General features: G+C 36.4%; 2 protein-coding genes and 1 long non-coding RNA gene across 5 annotated transcripts in view; 1 reads left to right on the forward strand and 2 right to left on the reverse strand.

Moving 5' to 3' along the window:
• LOC106152816 (uncharacterized) overlaps positions 1–16119 on the forward strand; it is a 63040-nt gene that overhangs the window by 18062 nt on the left and 28859 nt on the right. Inside the window, exons 4-10 of one of the 3 annotated variants that reach the window (XM_087006365.1) lie at positions 770–948; positions 1450–1474; positions 1650–1769; positions 1992–2038; positions 2283–2442; positions 3107–3274; positions 3523–3687. In XM_087006365.1, coding sequence (XP_086862491.1) covers positions 770–948; positions 1450–1474; positions 1650–1769; positions 1992–2038; positions 2283–2442; positions 3107–3274; positions 3523–3687 — 864 coding nt within the window. Of the gene's footprint in view, positions 1–769; positions 949–1449; positions 1475–1649; positions 1770–1991; positions 2039–2282; positions 2443–3106; positions 3275–3522; positions 3688–16119 lie in introns of those variants that run through there. The other 2 variants (XM_087006366.1, XM_087006367.1) reach the window with 2 other exon arrangements.
• LOC106160254 (uncharacterized) lies at positions 4679–6888 on the reverse strand. The gene is made up of 3 exons (XM_013536797.2): positions 6534–6888; positions 5970–6072; positions 4679–5511 (listed from the first exon to the last, which is right to left on the reverse strand). The coding sequence occupies exons 2-3, from the start codon at positions 6042–6044 to the stop codon at positions 4975–4977; spliced, it is 612 nt and encodes a 203-aa protein (XP_013392251.2). The 5' UTR covers positions 6045–6072; positions 6534–6888; the 3' UTR covers positions 4679–4974.
• LOC106160252 (uncharacterized) lies at positions 8539–9778 on the reverse strand. The gene is made up of 3 exons (XR_015333159.1): positions 9721–9778; positions 9152–9254; positions 8539–8697 (listed from the first exon to the last, which is right to left on the reverse strand). It is a non-coding gene; the product is annotated as an uncharacterized LOC106160252 (long non-coding RNA).

A 16119-nucleotide genomic window follows, 5' to 3' on the forward strand; every position in this document is an offset into this window, starting at 1 on the left:
GAAGGTAGCTTGAAACAGACTATTTCACCTGGCACTCCAGGTAACTCCCACTGTGTAACACACTCAGAACAGGTGTCTTGTTAGAATTCAGTTGTTGTTGTTTAAAAAGATTGTTCAGGTGAAGGTGTGCATGCACTTATATAACCTGCATGGTTGCCTAAGTACATCAGTAAGCTTGAAAAACTTTTGTAAAACTATGAAATATATTTGTTTTACAAGGCACTGAACATGCAATTTTCAGCATTTTTCAAGTGGACTCAGTCATTATTAAATAACAAAATCAATTTGTGTTTGTGTATGAGTGCATGTGTGTGCGTGTGTATGTGTGTGCAGACATGCTGAAAACTTTTCAAAATGGCTGGACATTTGGACAGGCAGTAATGAAAAATTTGCCAGACCCAATGGATTTTTGTCGGACCGAAAATCAACCTATTCGTTTGAGACAGATACTACCAGTACGATCAGGGTAGCTTACTTTGTTTGTGAATGTGAAAGTTTTGAAATGGAAGGGAAAAAACGCTTTGTTTTTGTAAAATTTTATTAGTAAAGTATGACGAACGATGACTGTAAATTCAAAATTACGGTTCTTAAAACTCTTGTCAGTCCTTTGGACTGACCAAGTCCAATTTTTTACCAGCCCAGACAAATTTTCCCAGTCATGACCGATCGGACCGACACAGCATGTCTGGTGTGTATGTATGTGTGTGAGAGAGAGAGAGAGAGAGAGAGATGTATTTTGGCATATCACATACTATATTATGCTTTCCAGTATTTCTAGACCAGCATGATGCTAGAACTTTCCTGCATGCACATGCGCGTTCTAAGCGTGCGAACACGGGCTGGCTGGGTACGGAGGAGGTGCTGGCAGGGAACCTGGAGCGCGAGTGCGTAGAGGAAGTGTGTTCTTGGGAGGAAGCAAATGAAGTCTTTGAGAATGGAGAGAGAACCGTAAGGAGAAGCAGAATTGAGCAAGATGTCCTGATGCAGCTTATTGCATTTATTAAATTACTATACTATGTTATTTATAATTCGTATTATTTTTCAAGTTAATGGACTTTGGCCCTTTTTTTTTTAAATGAATAGAATATGCACTTTAAAGTATTTAGATGAAGATATAAATGAATGTTTTTCCTTCTTTGCTTGCTAGTTTTATTGAACCATTTAACCAATAAACTATGAATTAAACCTCTTGTATGGACCCATGAGTACAATTCTATACCTTCTGTGTGTATTTATATATGATTAATGAACTTCAAACATGACATGTTTAAAACATTATGGCTATATACTAGTAATGAATCTCAAAATCTGATATATCTTGGTACTAAAATTAACCCCCAGTGACTTATCTTTTACCCTATAACTATTTGTACATGTACCAGCTTTTATGTTCATATCCTGTCACTGTTTCACAGTTGGTGTGATATTTACCATAAATATCTATTTCAGAGAGAGTACTGGGTAAGGAGAAATGGTATGTAATTTGTTTTAAATTATTCTTTAATTGGAAATATATTTTTATATGTAATGGAAAAATATAATTTAATTTGGCAATTGTCTGACATTTGACTTTGTTCCATGTTGTGACATATATACATTACGAAATCAGCTGTGATAATTTTTTAAAGATTGGTCCATTTTTATGCCAGATCCTAACCAGTGTGATTCCAACCCGTGTGTCTCAGAGGGGACCAGCAGATGTGAAGATTTATTCCAAAACTATAGATGTCACTGCAGGCAAGGATACACTGGAAGCAATTGTCACATCAGTGAGTCAGAATGTCCACATGCAACTCACATCAGCTGTCATATAGCAGTTTCAAGACATTTATGTACTTATATATAAAATTCCACAATATGGGCCTACCCTTAAGAGTTGAGTTGTTGTTTTTGTTTTATTAGGAGGAGAGAGGGTGGGGGAGATTATGTATATACTGAGTATTGCAGGAACTCACAAACCCAATCTGAAAAACATTTTTATCTGTTCTCAGATATAGATGACTGTGGGACAAATTGTCTAAATGGAGCTATATGCACTGTAGGTATACAACTGTATGATATCTTTATTAATCAGAGATTTTGACAACCCATTTAAAAACCTTATTTATGAAATTGCTTTGTTTATTGTATATGCTGCAAATTAAAAGATTGTGTTTAATATTGTCATTAATGGCATACAACTTTATGTATGTCTGTATATTAAAAGCATATATATATATACATGTACAAATAAAACTGACTTTAAAAATGAAAAGAATTCTGCTCACAATCTTACTTTCCAGGACCTGATCAATGACTATCACTGCACCTGTGCCCCAGGATTCCGAGGCACTAACTGTGAAATTAACATTAATGAGTGCCAGAGCAACCCTTGTCAAAATGGTGCCACGTGTCAGGACGGAGCAAACCGTTGGAGCTGCCAGTGTGCTCCAGGATGGACAGGTTAGTGGTCGTTTTGAATTAGCTTTAATTTCAGACTGCTGCTGTTATTTGTTTCAAATTGTTTCTAATATAGATTACATTTACCAAAAAGTGAGGGTATTAACTTGAAGACCCAGTTGGAAGCACAGGAAGCAAAGCTCAAGAACGTAATTACACGTTATAATATTTCTCAGTCCCAGTTCATACTTATTAAACAAGTATACTTTTCTATCTGACCAACAGATGAATTCACAGTAACAGTTAATGGGACAGAAGTCTGTTAGCTAGTCAAATATTTGGGTAAATCCTACCTCCTCCTTCCCAAATTGGAGTAGGGTTGGGGAGCCAGCTTGCAGCATATCCTGGCCATATACTGGACCCTTAGAGAGGAACAAAATTTACCAAATCTTATCTAGATTACTTAATCTTATGATACATCAACATAGATATATTATATGACAGTGCAAAGGTATCATTTGAGTACCATCAAACTCTGTGCTTCTGATGACTGTATGCTATCTCAATGTAATTACTATGGTAGTGTGGTGAAAATTTAAGAATTTTGCTGGCTTTGAAAATTTTGTTAGCAGATGATTTTTCTGCTGAAGATTTTTTTTCACTTTGAAAAATTACCCAAAACTAAAAAAAGAGACTTGCTTATCAGCTTTAAAATTATTTTTATCAGGTGTATCCTGCCAGTTGGACATCAATGAATGTATGTCGGCACCTTGTCTGAATGGCGGAACATGTAACAATCTGCAGAACATGTTTACCTGTGATTGTGTCCAGGGATTTGCAGGGAATGGATGTGAAATTAATGTGGATGATTGTTACCTTGATCATTGCCTGAATGGTATGGCAGTGTTTTTTAAGTATTGTTTGTCATTCAATATTCCTGAGGACGTTGATATTTATATATTTTTCAATCTCAAGATGTGTTATAATATTTTCCTGGATTTTTTTTCTTGTTTTAACAAACCACAGACCTTTGTTGGTTTATAAGCTTGGCTTTATAATTTTGCAAAAACACATTTCTTTTCAAGAAAAATTTCCTTATAATATAATCAGACAAATAAGTTCTTTATCATACTTTTTTCACAGGTGGTACTTGCATTGATTTAGTCAATGACTTCAGCTGTATCTGTCCAGCAGGATTCTCTGGTACGTCATGTGAAGTCAACGTTAATGAGTGTGAGAGTTCTCCCTGCCTGAACCAAGCTACCTGTATTGATGCTGACAATGGCTTCCTGTGTGAATGTTTACCTGGTAGGTGACTCTGGTTGGTGTGTGGTCTGAATGGGAATGGATCAGAAAACCATTTTTTACGGCTGTTTTTGTTGTTATCAGATCTATTGGCATGGATGCCAACAATGGAGCACTGAAGTTAATGTCTAATGTCTAGTTTCCAGTTTTGCTTTTTAAAAATGAACCTGGCAACTACGTAGGAACTAGTTTCATTTTTATATACAGACACTGTAATATATATAAGTGTACCAGTACTCCCTCATGCTATTCTAGCTTCCCTACAATACTAACAGTCAAGGTCACAAGAAAGTAGTCAATTTGGCTGTGCCTATTTGCTGGCCAACTCACCACATTGATAGGAAAAAAGACATTTTGGGCCATGATCGGCGGCCACCTTATTCTCAGTGCACGGCGAGGAGAGACCATAACAATAATAACACACTGCCTGGCTTCCAGGGTGAAGGTTACCAGCTGGTCACAGTTAACCCTAATCTCTGACTGCCCCTTCCTCCATCCACTCCTGTATCCATCCACTAAAATTATTCTAGTTTCTCAGCATCAGAACTTTAGATTTTGTATAACGACACTATACATGTAGTTTCTGGTTGCCAGAATTGTTTTTGAAAAACGAAGCTAGCGTCTGGTTGCCAAGTTATTTATTTATTTATTTTATTTATTTATTTATTTATTTTTTTGGAAAAGTGACACTGGGTTTTGATTGATTTAATCATACTGACATAGATCTGTGGTCTTTTTCGGCCTCTGAGTGTGGCTTCTGCGGTGAAGGCTACCTGTGCACTGCAGACACTGATCAGAAGTTGTCTTGGTCTCGGTCTCAGCACATGGCTAGGAGAAACTGTTACACACTGTACAGCTTAAGTGGTGAAAGCTGCCTGTGTGCCAAAGACATTGATGGAGGATTGACTCTTCTTTTGTCCACTTCTTTTTCTCTCCGCAAAAACAATATGGGTGTTATTCCTATATTGAGAGAAACACATATCAAACAGGAGGATTTGTTTTATTCCACATATAATATACACTAGCAGTTGCAAAGAGTAAAAACAATAATAAAAACTAATAATGAAAATACCTTTCTATCCTTACCGAGACACAATTTGAGGAATTAACATAGAAAACAAGTTGGTGTGTGATATTTTGTGAAATTTGTCTTTGTAAGGAATCACCATTGTACATGTATAACATGGTAGCCAATCAAAAGCACCACATGACTAAAATGCAGTCAGATGGGAAGAAGAAACAGCAAAGCAGCAATCAGTAACATGCTACCTTTAGTCATTGCCAACATCATTAGTCACGGCTGCCTAAAATGATATCAGTGGTGCTGAACTTTTGATGGTACCAATAGAGGTCCCATGCACTCACAAATTCCTCTGCATCAAGTAAGCCATTTGCATTCTGATCAATAGCATCAAAAATTGGTTGAATCTTGGCTGTGTTGCGAAAAACAAAAAGGAATTTGGAATACTCATCTATTGTCAACTTGCCATTGCAGTCAATATCAAACGTGCCAAACATATTTGATGAGATTTCAGCGACCTTCTCTGTTGAAATAGGAATATCTATCTCAGACTCTTGAAGAAATTCTTCCAGTGTAATGTTTGTTTTATAGTTTGTGTATTTGTTTGACCAAAAGACCCGAAAGGCATTGGAAAAAATACCATTCACTGCCATAGCTCTCCAAGATGGCAGAACTTTTTGAGCTCGTTTTGTTGTTAAACCAACATGTTCCTCTTCAGTAACGATGCCATCTTCATCAACGTCGATGATGTCAAAGAATGCTTTGTACTTGGTAGCCCAGTAGGAACTAAACTTTCGGTTGGTGTTCTAAAATATGAAGAAGAAATTATCCGTCTTTCATATTAGGAGTTGATCTCTGGCTATGATTTATATATCATATTTTGCAGGTGTATTAATTGTTTTAGATATAACATTTTCTTGCATGTATTTTGCTTAAATATTTGAAAAATATTTTTGAATAGGGTTTAAAATGGACATACAGTATGAGATGCTGTAATTGTTTTTAACTGGTGTATTATTTTTCTTAGAAATGACATTGATTATGCCAAATAAATATTGGCTTTATGAAAAATTGGTTTCTTGATGTTGAGTCACCATCCAAGAAAAAAAAATTCTCTAATTCAATAAAGTGAAACACACTAAAAGGTTACAGACTAGCAGAAATTTCCACCCCAACTCCCTGTACTTAAGAACCATATACTGCCTGCCTGACAATACTGTCTTAGCTTGTTTAACTAAACCAGTGAACACTTTTCTGGACCTACCTTTAAAATACTTGAAGAATCAACAGCAAGAACAGCAACCAGTAGGAGCAGACTTATCAGCTTAATGGATGACATTATTTTAATGTCTGACTTGCCAAGATTTCTAAAACAAGGGAATCAACAGAAACAAAAATTAAACAATCAGTATGAATTATAAACTATAATTAAGTCCATTTTTAAAAGAAATAATCATGGTTCTCTTTTACACCTAATTATATACCTACCAAAAATATTAAACACATTTATAAGTAATAATAATAGTAATGCACGATCAGAAGAAAAATACACTTATTATAACTCAAATCACTTGAGTTGTACATTTAAAAGCGGAGAATTCCTAGCTGATATGAAATATTTATGCCTGGTCTTTATGGATCCCTTCAGTCCAGAATCGTTCTTATCTCAGTAGGGAAAATACAAAGCAACATGGCTCTATAAAGATATTACACATGTATTAATAGCACTACTACATGTAGCGAGAAGAGACAAAGCTAGGGTGTCATTTTCATAATAGATATAATGATAAAATATCCCCCGAATGTTATTGAAGAGTCCATGCCTTACCAGTTTTCTGTCTTACAGTTCTTAGGAGATTTGTGCCTTGACTGATGTGTGGCGTTTCTCGGAGGGTGGTGTATTTAAATACAATCACATTAAAATGTATTGCAGATAAAGTTTCTTTGTCACATACTCTTGTCCCCTATTCCTCATGTTATCAATCCTATTTTACCTGCAGGTTTCAAAGCCCACCTTTATCTAAGAAAATGTAAGTGCCAAACTACTGGTACATGTTTATGTGTGCTGAGGCTGAGTGTGCTGAGACCGAGACTGCCAATTGATGTGTAGCTTCGGTGCACAGTTAACCTTCACTGTAGAATTGGTGCTCCATATTGCCGTTTCTTCACTCTGAGCAGGTAGGTAAAAAAAAGGCAGATCAGTGTCTATGGTGCACAGGTAGCACTCACTGTGGAAACTGTGCTGACTATTACAGTCTCCCTACAGCGTGAGGGGAGACCAACAGGCCCGTAGCCAGGGGGGGTTCAGGAGGTTCGAAAGTTCTGCCCCTTTTGTCAGGAAAAGGTCCATTCTGGGTAAAATTTTATCTAGGTACACATAAGTTTCATTGTAAAACCCCCCTTTTGAATTTGCTGGCTACAGGCCTGACCAATATGGTTGCCAATCATTGTTTGCAATTTAATAGCCTAGGCTGGGGGAGAGATTTAAGACCCCAGGGTGTCTCACTAGGCTGGGGGAGAGATTTAAGACTCCTGGGTGTCTCACTAGGCTGGGGGAGAGATTTAAGACCCCAGGGTGTCTCACTAGGCTGGGGGAGAGATTTAAGACCCCAGGCTGTCTCACTAGGTTTGGAGAGAGATTTAAGACCCCAGACACCCCCGGCAAGACATATAGGCAGCCCCCCCCCCCTGACACCCCCCTAAATCTGCCTCTGTAGCATCAGAACTGATTTTGTAAAATGACACTAGTTTCTGGTTGCCAGAATTGTTTTTTTTTAAACGAAGGTATAGTTTCTGTTTGCCAAGTTTGTTTTTGTGAAAAAGGACACTGGTTATTGGTTGATTTAATCATAGAGACTGGTCTGTAGTCTCTTCTGCCTCTGTGTGTGGTGGAGAGAGGCCGTAATATTGAGCATGGCCTATAGACTGAAGGCTACAATTTAATGCAGACACTGATCAGAGGTTGTCTCAGTCTCAGCCTCAGCGCATGGCAAGATAAAACTGTTACACACTGCACAGCTTCAGAGGTGAAAGCTGCCTTTGTGCCGTAGACATTGATGGACAATTGACCCTTTTTCTGTCCTCTCCTTTTTCGCTACACAAAAACAATTTGGGTTTTATTCCTATATTGAGAGAAACACATATCAAACACTAGGATATGTTTTATTCCACATATGATATACACATCTGTAAAGAGTAAAGACAATTATGATAAAAAACTAACACTGAATACTGCCCTCATTACCGATCCTTACCATATGACACAATTTGAGGAAAAACATGGAAAACAAGTTAGTTTGTGATATTTTGTGAAATTTGTCTTTGTAAGGAATCACCATTGTGTAACATGGTAGCCAATCTCAAGCACCACATTTCTAAAATGCAGTCAGATGGGAAGAAGAAACAGTAAAGCAGCAATCAGTAACATGCTACCATATTAGGCATTGCCAACATCATTAGGCACGGCTACCAAAAATGATATCAGTGGTACTGAAATTTTGATGGTACCAATAGAGGTCCCATGCACTAATAAATTCCTCTGCATCAAGGAAGCCATTTGCATTTTGATCAATTGCATCAAATATTGGTTGAATCTCAGCTGTGTTGCGAAAAACAAAAAGGAATTTGGAATACTCATCTACTGTCCACTTGCCATCGCAGTCAATATAAAACGTGCCAAACAAATCTGATGTGAGTTCAGCAACCTCCTTGATTGTAATAGGAATGTCTATCTCAGACTCTTGAAGAAATTCTTCCAACGTAATGTTTGTTTTATAGTTTGTGTGTTTGTTTGACCAAAAGACCCGAAAGGCATTGGAATACATACCATTCATTGCCAAAGCTCTCCAAGATGGCAGAACTTTTTGAGCTCGTTTTGTTGTTAAACCAACATATTCCTCTTCAGTAACGATGCCATCTTCATCAACGTCAATGATATCAAAGAATGCTTTGTACTTGGTAATCCAGTAGGAACTAAAGTTTCGGTTGGTGTTCTAAAATATGAAGAAATTATCCGTCTTTCATATTAGGAGTTGATCTCTGGCTGGGATATATATTTAATATTTTGCAGGTTTATTATTTGTTTTAGATATGACATTTTCTTACATGTATTTTGTTTGAATATTTGAAAATTATTTTTGAATAGGGTTTAAAATGGACATACAGTATGAGATGCTGTAATTGTTTTGAACAGGTGAATTATTTTTCTTAGAAATGACATTGATTATGCCAAATAAAAATTGGCTTTATGAAAAATTGGTTTCTTGATGTTGAGTCACCATCCAAGAAATAAAATCCTCTAATTCAATGAAGTGAAACACACTGAAAGGTTACAGACCAGCAGAAAATTCCACCCCAACTCCCTGTACTTAAGAACCATATACTGCCTGCCTGACAATGTTGTCTTAGCTTGTTTAACTAAACCAGTGAACACTTTTCTGGACCTACCTTCAAAACACTTGAAGAATCAACAACAAGAACAGCAACCAGTAGGAGCAGACTTATCAGCTTAATGGATACCATTATTTTAAAGTCTGACTTGCCAAGATTTCTAAAACAAGGGAATGAACAGAAACAAAAAGTAAACAACCAGTATTAGATATAAACCAATAAGGTCCATTTTTAAAGAGATAATCAGGGTTATAAGGGTTATTTATAAGTAATAATAATAATAATAATAATAATAATAATAATAATGATAAGAAGAAGAAGAATACATTTATTATAACACAAATCACTTGAGTTGTACATTTAAAAGTGGGGAATTCCTAGCTGATATTGAACATTTATGCCTGGTCTTTATGGATCTCTTCAGTCCTGTATCAGTCTTATCTCAGCAGGGCAAATACAAAGCAATGTGGCTCTACAAAGCTGTTACACATGTAGCTCTCGGTCTTATAGACTACAGTCAAAGTACTACTACATGTAGCGAGAAGACACAAAGCTAGGGTGCCATTTTCATAATAGATATAATGATAAAATATCCCCCAAATGTTATTGAACAGTCCATGCCTTACCAGTTTTCTGTCCTACAGTTCTTAGGAGATTTAATTGTGCCTTGACTGATGTGTGGAGTTTCAAGGAGGGTGGTTTATTTAAATACACAATCACATTTCAGTGTATTCCAGATAAAGTTGCTTCGTCACGTACGCGTGTCCCCTATTCCTCATGTTATCAATCCTATTTTACCAGCAGGTTTCAAAGCCCACCTTTATGTAATAAAATGTAAGCACCAAACTACATGTTCATATGGGCCGAGACCGAGTGTGCTGAGACCGAGATGTCCGCCAGTTGATTTGTAGCTTCGGTGCACAGTATAAGCCTTCACTTCAGAATTGGTGCTCCATATTGCGGTCTGTCCCCTCTAAGCGGTGAGGCAAAAAAAAAAAAAAAGGCAGATTATTGTCTATGGCGCACAGGTAGCACTTGCTGTGGAAACCATGTTGACTATATTACAATCTCAGTGTGCGAGGAGGCCAATATGGTTGCCAATCATTGTTTGCAATTTAATATTCTAGGATGGGGAACAGATTTAAGACATCAAGGTGTCTCACCTTGCTGTAGGATGGACAGAGTTTGAATTTATTTTATTTAAAAAAAAAAAGAAAGGAAAAAAAAAACGATTCTGGCAACTAGCAATGTAGTGTTGTGTTTTAAACATGAACCTGGCAACTAAAAACTATAGGGTCTTTTTTCAAATACGATTCTGATGCTGAGGATCGTTTAATCATTTTTGTTGGGGGGAAAAAGGGGTGGATGGAGGAAAGAGCAACTGCCAATTGATGTCTACCACAACCAGGTCACTTTCACCATGGAAGCCAGGCTGTGAATTATGGTCTCTTGATGGGAGGCCAAAATGACCAACGATTGATGTCAACAGTCCACAGGTAGCCTTCACCACGCAAGCTGGGCAGGGTGTTGCTGTCTCTCTGCCCCATACACTGTCACCTAGACAATTGCCTATTGATGTCCCCTGCCTTGAGGGAAGCTAGAGTGTCTCTTTGTTGTTTGGAATATAATTTTTTATTTAACTGAATTTTAAAAAATGATTCTGGTCCCCGAAACCAGTGTTTTTTTGTGTACAGACACAGATGTGTCTGTACATATAGCCGTCACCTGCGTCTGTCGTCGCCGTTGCCGGTGCCGTTGGCGTGCACTTTTACCGTAAACACGATAAGTGGAAAACGGTTTTACGTTTTGGCTTGAAACTTACAGAACTGATGAATATTCATAATATTCAGCTCAAGTTCGAAAATCAGTATGATCGGGCCATTTTTAGTGAAGTTATGCTGTTTTTTCACTTTTTTCAGCATATATGCATTGCCGTAAACACGATAAATGGAAAACGGGTTTACCTTTTGGTTTGAAACTTACAGAACTGATGAATATTCATAATACGCAGGTCAAGTTTGAAAATCAGCATGATTGGGTCATTTTTAGGGAAGTTATGTATTTTTTTCACTTTTTTCAATGTATATGCAACACCGTAAACATGATAAGTGAGAAACCGTTTTACCTTTTGACTTGAAACTTACAGAACTGATGAATATTCATAATATGCAGGTCAAGTTCAAAAATTGGCTTGATTGGACTATTTTTACAAAAGTTATGCTGTTTTTTCCTTTATTCAGCATACATGCAACACTGATAACGCATTTTAAGGAAAACTAATCAGCCTTTTGTCTTGCAACTCAAAGGAGTGATCAATCTGACCAGTATACAGATCAAGTTTGAAAATAAGCTTGATCAGTTAAGATTTGATGAAGTTATTAGACTTTTGGTATATAAGTGGTTTTTCTTCAGATTTAATTCTTAGGCATGTTAACAGTCTCATTATGGAAATAATTAGATATGTAAAAGTGTTATTTTGACATTTTCTGCTTCTTAACAATATTGTTAGTTGATTATATAAAAATGATGGTAAACCTATTATCGTGCATTGTGTAATATCAAAAATGGAAAGGAACTCATCATTGCAGTTCGTCAGATTCAATCATTCACTATGTTCAGAATCTCCGAATGGAGCAAATTGGACATTTAAAATTGTTCTACTGATATTTTTCCTATGTCAACAATTTTCCTAGTTGATCATTTAAAAATGACAGTAAATTGATTATTTTGTTTTATGTAAAAAAGGTGTTGAAAATGGAAAGAAAATCATTTCAGTACAGTTATCTCTTGTTTACATTTTGGCATTTTGAAAGTTTGACTCTGAACTTCCATGGCCTTGGAGAACTTTCCATATCACATTTTCTGAATATCCATGATACTTTTATTTTTTTTATAAAAAATTGATGCTCATTATGCTGTTAAGTATTATGTTATATTGCATGAAAGTTGAAGAAAACCCTATTTTGGACACTGCTGCCAGGATAGCGATTAAGGGAAAACCATATGTTACTTAATATACTCAAACTTACTGAAAAGTTTCATAAGACAGTAGTGCAGCTTGTGTTGGAAAACCAGTGTGATTGTCTTCTGTTTTGGAAGCAATGCAGTTCTATAGAGTGCTATATGGTGCAATAAATGTATATGGATAGCAGGCAGTATGCTAATTCAGGGTTATTAATTAATTTTCAAGTTATTTCAGGGTTATAAAGTAATTTGCTTAATTAATTTTCAAGTGGCCATTAAATGAGATTACATAAAACACACATTGAGATTTCATTGTAAAGTCCCATAGGTTTAGCTCTTTTAACTGTGTCACATAATTAGGAATCGATGATTATTATGCAGGTAAATGTTATTTAATATTGAAAATAATTTTACAAAAGAAAAATTTGTGTAACGCTTACATTAATGCTAAAGAGGAATAACAGTGCATTACTATTCTCAAACTCAATAGGGTTATTCATATCATGTTAGTAATTATACAGCTAGATTAAAAGTTTGAATAGCAGCTTTATTGGAATTTTTTGTTATGATTTATTTTACATTTTCTTTTAATTATTTTTCAAACACTAGCATCTTCAAGATGTCACTTTCAACTCCCATCCACCAGAAGCGCTGTGCATTTTCTGTTTTTCCACATTAGCAGTTGTGTTGGTTTTTATGTCTTTAAACATTGTGTAATATTATTTTATGCACTGTCATCATTTTTCACATCTTGGGATTTTCATTATGTGAATTTGAACTCTCACATATGGTCCTGAAACTGTTATCTTATTGACCATGTTATTCTGTTTTGTATATTTTTTTGAAATTTTTATCTTTCACTTACTGGCATTTTCAGTGTGGGACTTATAACTCCCAAGGGCAAGTAACAGTTCACTTTTATTGATACTTCCTGTTGTGCAATATTTGCAACTTGACTCTGCAGTTAAAGGGATAATAACTGTTCTTTTTGGCAAATAATCCAAACCTTTTTTTTTTTAAATTTATTATTATTTTTATTTTATTTTATTTTATTTTATTTTAGCTTTCAGCTTTTTCCTTTCACAGGTGTCGAGCAAAGAGTAAACAATACATCAATTATAAGAGGTGCAATCACTGAGCTAAAAATGTAGCAAAAATGTTGCTAAAACATGCCAAACAGTTGCTGTAAATAGAACTACTTTGTTGTGTATATACATATTCCTATAACCCTAGCGCACACTACAACCTTATCACTCTACGTAGTGATATCTTGAATAAAGTTAGTTTGGCAAGCACATGGTGTCTTGAGTTGATAACACTCATAAACAGTTGCAAGTGTTGCACAGGGTAAACAATGTATCAGTGTAAGAGATTCAATTACTTTGTTAGAAATGTAGCAAGCATGTTGGTAAAATCATGCCAACGAGTTGCACTCTTTGCCTAGCCAGGTCAGCCCCAATCTTTGCTAAACTTTTTCACAAACAACAAAAAGCACACTCCCTCACCCTCCCTATTACCTCCCCATTCCCATCCCTTCCCCTACACACAAAAAAACAATTCTTGCAACTAAGTGTCAGAAATGTTTATTTCTTAATACAACATTAGTTTTTTGTTGCCAGAATTGTTTTTTAAATAAAATGAATTCCGCCTACAGCAAGGCAAGACGGGGCCATAGCAACAGTCTGAAGGTTCATTGGTTGGAATGTTCACTATAGAACCTTCGGACCAATGAACCCTTGATTAAAAAACTGATGAAAACTCTACCATTTTTCTGACCAATGAACCTTCGGACTAATGAACCTTTGGTATATTGAGATGCCCCCAGCAAGACATGGGCAGGACCCCTCTGACACACCCCCTATATATGCCTCTGTAGCGTCACAACTGATTTTGTAAAATGACATTAGTTTCTGGTTCCCAGAATTGTTTTTTTTTAACAAAGCTAGTTTCTGGTTGCTAAGTTTGTTTTCGAAAAAGGACACTGGTTTTTGGTTGATTTAATCATAGACACTGATCAACAGTCTTTTCGGCCTCTGCGTGTGGCGGCAAGAGGCCGTAATATTGGAAGGCTACCTGTATGCAGATGCTGATCAGAGGTTGTCTCAGCCTCAGTGCATGGCAAGGAGATACTCTAACATCCAGCATGTACAGCTTAAGCTGGGAAAGCTGCCTGTGTGCCGTACACACTGATCACCTGTCACCCCTTCTTCTGTCCACTCCTTTTTCTTCCACAAAAACAATTTGGGTGTTATTCTTATTTTGAATGAAAAAAAATACCAAACAGGAGGATTTGTTTTATTTCAAATATGATATAGGCTAGCAGCTGCAAAGAGTAAAGACAATAATAAAAAACAAACAATGAATACCGATATCTTTACCATGACACTATTTCGAGGAAAACTGAAAAACATCGAAAACAAGTTAGTGTCTGATATTTTGTGAAATTTGTCTTTGTACATTGTAGAAGGTAGGGAATACCTTTTGCATTACGTATGATTGGCCTTATTTTTTTAGTGTGATGCGTTATTTGAGCCCAATATTCTGCGTGAAATGTAATTCAGGTACTTCTTTGTTCTGGGTTACTGGTATAAATGTATCAACTTGATTCGCGATTTACCCTTCCAAATCTACAGGATTCGTGAAAACGTTTAATAAGGATAACAGGAATTTGTTCTAGAACGTTGCGAACTTTGCATCATGATTGTAAGGCGATCACTCACTAGAGATAAATACAACAAACTTTTCAAACAAGGAAGGTAGAAAAGTGGAAATGTGACTAGTTTACGGTTCAATTCGTATAATGTATATATTATCACCTTAGTCTCTGTCACGGGAATCCTGACCAATGAGAATGGCTGAATATCTCTAAGCAGACACTTCCTGTCATTTAACACAAAAAATAAATTATTCTGGTAATGTTATAAGTTCTTTGCATTTCTGCAAGTACGGCAATTTTCTATCTTGATGAATGGTGATAGCTTTCTATTCCTTGTGATTGGTGATTGACCTGAATATTTCTTCGTGATTGGTGATTGACCTATTTTAATTCTTCATAATTGGTGATTAAGGGGGGGGGGGTATTCCCTACCCTCTTTGTAAGGAATCGCCATTTTGTAACATGGTAGCCAATGGGTATCTCAAGCACCACATGACTAAGACCCCATTTCCACATTTTTCTACTTTAGATGGACCTAACTCCCTGGGGGTTCATGCTAAATAGCTGTCAGATGAGCGGACGCCAAAGTTAATTACCCCCTTACAGCTTGTAGTAGGCAGGACGGACATTTAAGCTGGATTATCTGACAGTAATCTAGTGAGACTCCCTGCGGGGATAGATCGATCTAAAAGCTCTGGGAATACAGCCTTAAATGCAGTCAGATGGGAAGAAGAAACAGTAAAGCAGCAATCAGTAACATGCTACCTTTAGTCATTTCCAACATCATTAGGCACGGCTACCAAAAATGATATCAGTGGTACTGAAATTTTGATGGTACCAATAGCGGTCGCATGCACTAACAAATTCCTCTGCATCAAGGAAGCCATTTGCATTCTGATCAATAGCATCAAAAATTGGTTGAATCTTAGCTGTGTTTCGATAAACAAAAAGGAATTTGGAATACTCATCTACTGTCAACTTGCCATCGCAGTCAATATCAAATATGCCAAACACATTTGATGAGATTTCAGCGACCTCCTCTGTTGAAATAGGAATGTCTATCTCAGATTCTTGAAGAAAGTCTCCCAACGTAATGTTTGTTTTATAGTTTGTGTATTTGTTTGACCACCAGACCCGAAAGCCATTGGAAAACATACCATTCACCGACATAGCTCTCCAAGATGGCAGAACTTTTTGAGCTCGTTTTGTTGTTAAACCAACAAGTTCCTCTTCAGTAACGATGCCATCTTCATCTACGTCAATGATGTCAAAGAATGCTTTGTAATTAGTAACCCAGTAGGAACTTAGTTTCGGTTGGTGTTCTAAAATATGAAGAAATGATCCGTCTTTCATATTAGGAGTTGATCTCTGGCTGGGATATATATTTTATATTTTGCAGGTTTAT

Source organism: Lingula anatina, chromosome 2, assembly GCF_051362555.1.
Source record: "Lingula anatina isolate TDL-2025a chromosome 2, LinAna3.0, whole genome shotgun sequence".
Classification (NCBI taxonomy): Eukaryota; Metazoa; Brachiopoda; class Lingulata; order Lingulida; family Lingulidae; genus Lingula; species Lingula anatina.